Here is a 4,206-nt window from a genome sequence, read left to right as displayed (position 1 = left end):
GCCTGCCAACATGCCTGGCTAATTTTTTATATTTTTAGTAGAGATGGAATTTCGCCATGTTGGCCAGGCTGGTCTCGAACTCCTCACCTCAAGTGATCTACCCATCTCGGACTCCCAAAGTGCTGGGATTACAGGCATGAGCCACTATGCCCGGCATTATTTCCATTATTTTTAATGTTTACTTATTGTATTTCTAATAAGTGAGGGTACATCTATGTATGTGGATTTATATCTTAGAACTACTTAATACTCTATGATTTCTCAGCAATTTTATTCATGGAGCCTTATTTTAATCCACAGAGTAATCTTGGGAGATATCTAGTATCCTAATCACTATGATTTAGAAATAGAGGCTGGAGGCAGTGGCTTGCTTCAGGCCATCCATTTAGTAAGTGGAATGGACACTGAATTCAGGGTTCTTATGGCACCTGTCCAGTCTTCTTTTGAAGGAGGAAAATAGAAAATGAGCTTTCAGTTCAGTGGGACTGATAAGGAAAGGTTTTCTGGAGAAAGTGAATATTTAGTGGATTTTTGTAAGTGAGGAAGAAGCAAGCACCAGAAGATGGGGGAGGGTCGGGCGCGGTGGCTCACACCTGTAATCCCAACACTTTGGGAGGCCAAGGCAGGAGAATCACTTGAGGCCAGGAGTTCAAGACCAGCTTGGGAAACACCCATCTCTACATAAAACAAAATGAAATAGTTAGCTGAGTGTGGTGGTGTGCACCTGTAGTCCCATCTACTCGGAAAGCTGAGGCAGGAAGGTGACTTGAGCCCAGGAGTTCGAGGCTGCAGTGAGCCATGATTGTGCCACTGCACTCCAGCCTGGGCAACAGAGTGAGACCCCAACTCTAAAAACCAACCAACCAACAAAAAAAAAAACAGATAGAAGAATGTGGGATTGAGGTGAGGGGGGATGAATAAGCAGGCAAGATATTTGAAGAACAAGTTCTTGGACAGATTGGGCTTCTGAGATAAGACAGATTCATGACCCCAGCTGGCCACCTGGGGTGCTTTTTTGAAAAACTCACTTGCTGGGGCCCCACCTGCAAAGATTCTGTCAGTAGGTTGGAGGTGGCTCTCTGTATTATTTTCACATCTCCACCTGTAATTCTGATGTACAGCCTGGGTTGCAAACTACTAGGTTAGGGGCTCGAGGTCATTTAACTAGAGAGAATGGTCTAGGAGTCCTTATTGTGGAAAAATGAGCTAGGCAGGTAGAACTGGAAGGGGAGAGAGGGGACAAAGCAAGGAAAAGAATGGTACAATACGAGTTCTTTGGGGAAAACACTTTTTTTTGTTTTTGTTTTTGTTTTTTTTTTTGGAGACGGAGTCTCGCTCTGTCGCCCAGGCTGGAGTGCAGTGGCATGATCTTGGCTCACTGCAACCTCCACCTCCCGGGTTCAAGCGATTCTCCTGCCTCAGCCTCCTGAGTAGCTGGGATCACAGACACGTGCCACCATGCCTGGCTAATTTTTTTTTTTTTTTTTTTTTTGCCTTTTTAGTAGAGACGGGGTTTCACCATGTTAGCCAGGGTGGTCTGGAACTCCTGACCTCAGGTGATCCACCTGCCTCATGATCCGCCCACCTCGGCCTCCCAAAGTGCTGGGATTACAGGCATGAGCCACCGTTCCCAGCCAGGAGCATCTTTTTAAATTAAATTTTTAAAATTGAGAGACATAGTCTCACTGTGTTGCCCAGGTGGGTCTCCAACTCCCAGGCTTAAGCGATCCTCCCACCTCAGCCTCCCAAAGTGCTGGGATTACAGACATGAGCCCCTGCACCTGGCCAAGGAAACATTTTGATGGAAAGCTCTGCAGGTTTCTGAGCAGGAGGATAACATGTTTTAAGTCCCTGTGGCAGACACATGACTGTGAGTTGGAATCGCCCGGCATCCTTTCTAAGGCTGGACTCTCTATTCATCCCTCGAAACAGGATTCTGTCAGTGCCCTTACTTCCCTTGCCCACACCACCTCTTTATCTTAAGATGCTTCTGTGGTTTCAGATGCATCACTTTTCCCCTTTGCTGCTGAATCTGGTTCTCTCTCCCATTTTTGCTCTCCTTGTGCTTGCAGCAGTGTTACAAAAATTGTGGACATTCACTTCAGAGTTTTATCATCTTTATTTTCAATTTGCTAGACAAGGTTGCTTTCCCCTGTATGAAGGAGTGCTAATCTCTGATTGCTGGGTACCAAGCCACATCCTGGCCTGTGTGGGGTACCATGGAGGAAGGAGATAAGACCCAGACCTCTGGCAGCTCCCAGTTTAGCAGGGGAGAGAAGATAACACGTGAAAACAAACAGAGCACATTGAAAAGGCCACAGGTCAAACCGATGCAGGGAAACCCCTATCATTAAAGATCTAAGCCCTGAGGCCTCCCTGCTCATCTCCAGGCTCAGAATCTTTTTGAGTCTTCTTTGACCTCGTTTAGTCTTTCTCTTCCATCTCTTTCCTGTTGGTTTATCTCCAGCATCAGCCACTAGAGCAGTGTCTAGGTGTTGCTTTGAAGCTTGTATCGAGATTTCTCTAGGACTCTCTGCTTCAGCCTGGCCATCCCCAACTACCAACCATATCACAAGGACAGGACTTGTGTTAGCTATGCTGCTTCTCCAGCCCCATGGTGCTTCCTCTTCTTCTTCTTTTTTTTTTTTTTAGATGGAGTCTCGCTCTGTCGCTAGGCTGGAGTGCAGTGGTGTGATCTCAGCTCACTGCAACCTCCGACTCCCGGGTTCAAGCAATTCTCCTGCCTCAGCCTCCTGATTAGCTGGGATTATAGGCATGTGCCACCATGCCCAGCTAAGTTTTTTGTATTTTTAGTAGAGACAGGGTTTTCCCGTGTTGGCTAGGATGGTCTCGATCTCCTGACCTCAAGTGATCCACCCACCTCAGCCTCCCAATGTTCTGGGATTACAGGCATGAGCCACCGCGCCCGGCTGGTGCTTCTATACCTAACTAACTACTTCTTCCTGCATCTCTGAGTTATGCTCCTTTGAGTAGGAAAAATCAGTCAGGAAGGGATACCAAGCTGGTGAAAGGCATTTTTTCAAAGTCCCAGTCCTGGACTGGGTCTGAGGATTTCTGAATCCGGACGGGAGCCTTCCTGCTCCGCCTTTCCCAGGCTTCCCAGCGCCTGTGTAACCCAGGCCACCTCCGAAGGTCCAGGGAAACTGCTACTCCGTGGTGAAGTCCGAACTTGGCATCCCCTCTCCCTGACTCACACCCCTGTCCTCATTTGTCCCCTCTGCTGTGTCTTTGCCTCTGCGTCCCAGCATGGAGGAACCCTGATTCCTTAGCAGCTGCAGCCCTCTCCCAAATGCCCTGCGCACCACCGAAGAAGAGAAATAGAAGAGCAGGGGGTCCAAACTGGCGTTGAGTGAACTGAACACCACCGCTATTGACCGCCACCAGGGGCTTTTTCTCTGGTGATACCCCACCAGGTGGGACACGTTGTAAGGTCCGAAGCACACCAGGAAATTGAGCAGCGTCACCACAGCCAGCCCCACAGCTCGGCGCCGTTTCTGGGCCCCCACATGGGGCTGGGAGAGCATGATCCACACAAAACGCCAGTAGCAGAAGATGGTGACCGCCATGGGGATGAAGAAGAGCACCAGGCACAGCTCCAGCCGCACGGGCAGCACCACGTCCAGCTGGTGATCGGTGAAGTTCTCATAGCAGGTAATTTCATTGCCACTTCGGGCCTGCTCGGTGGTGTTCAAATACTGAACGATGATCACAATGGTGCAGTGACCAAAGGACATACCCCAGGCCACCAGAGCTGCAATCACCCCATACAGAGGCCGGCGGGAGAGCTTGTACTGCACGGGGAAAGCCACGCCCAGGTAGCGTTCAACGCTGATGCCCGCCAGCAGCCACGTGCTGCAGTAGATGCTGCTGTAGAAGCCGAAACTCGTGAGGGCGCAGACAATCTCGGGCAGGTACCAGCGGAAGTTCGATGCGGCCTCGATGATCTTGAAGGGCAGCAGCAGCAGCAGGAGGAGGTCCGCCAGCGTCAGGCTGAGCAGGAGGATGTGCACGGGTGCAGGCTGCGGCTGGCGGACCCGCCCCACAAAGGCCCGCAGGGCCAGGAGGTTGGCAGGGAGGCCAGTGAGGAAGATGATGATGTAAGCCATGAGGATCAAGGAGCTCTTCCAGTCTGGCGGCATCCTGGGGGGGGGCCAGCGGAAGTTCGATGCGGCCTCGATGATCTTG

General features: G+C 50.5%; 1 protein-coding gene across 1 annotated transcript in view; it reads right to left on the bottom strand.

The window, feature by feature from the left end:
- Positions 1-2,100: 2,100 nt before the first annotated feature.
- The window catches only part of FFAR2 (free fatty acid receptor 2), a 3,571-nt gene continuing 1,465 nt past the window's right edge, over positions 2,101-4,206 (bottom strand). The window contains exon 2 of the mRNA XM_011948016.1: positions 2,101-4,161. Coding sequence (XP_011803406.1) covers positions 3,168-4,160 — 993 coding nt within the window. The 5' untranslated portion in view covers position 4,161 and the 3' untranslated portion in view covers positions 2,101-3,167. The remainder of the gene's footprint in view (positions 4,162-4,206) is intronic.

Source organism: Colobus angolensis, unplaced genomic scaffold, assembly GCF_000951035.1.
Source record: "Colobus angolensis palliatus isolate OR3802 unplaced genomic scaffold, Cang.pa_1.0 Scaffold107, whole genome shotgun sequence".
Taxonomy (NCBI): Eukaryota; Metazoa; Chordata; class Mammalia; order Primates; family Cercopithecidae; genus Colobus; species Colobus angolensis.
Note: the sequence above shows the minus strand (reverse complement) of the source record. Positions and strands in the feature narration are given on the sequence as shown.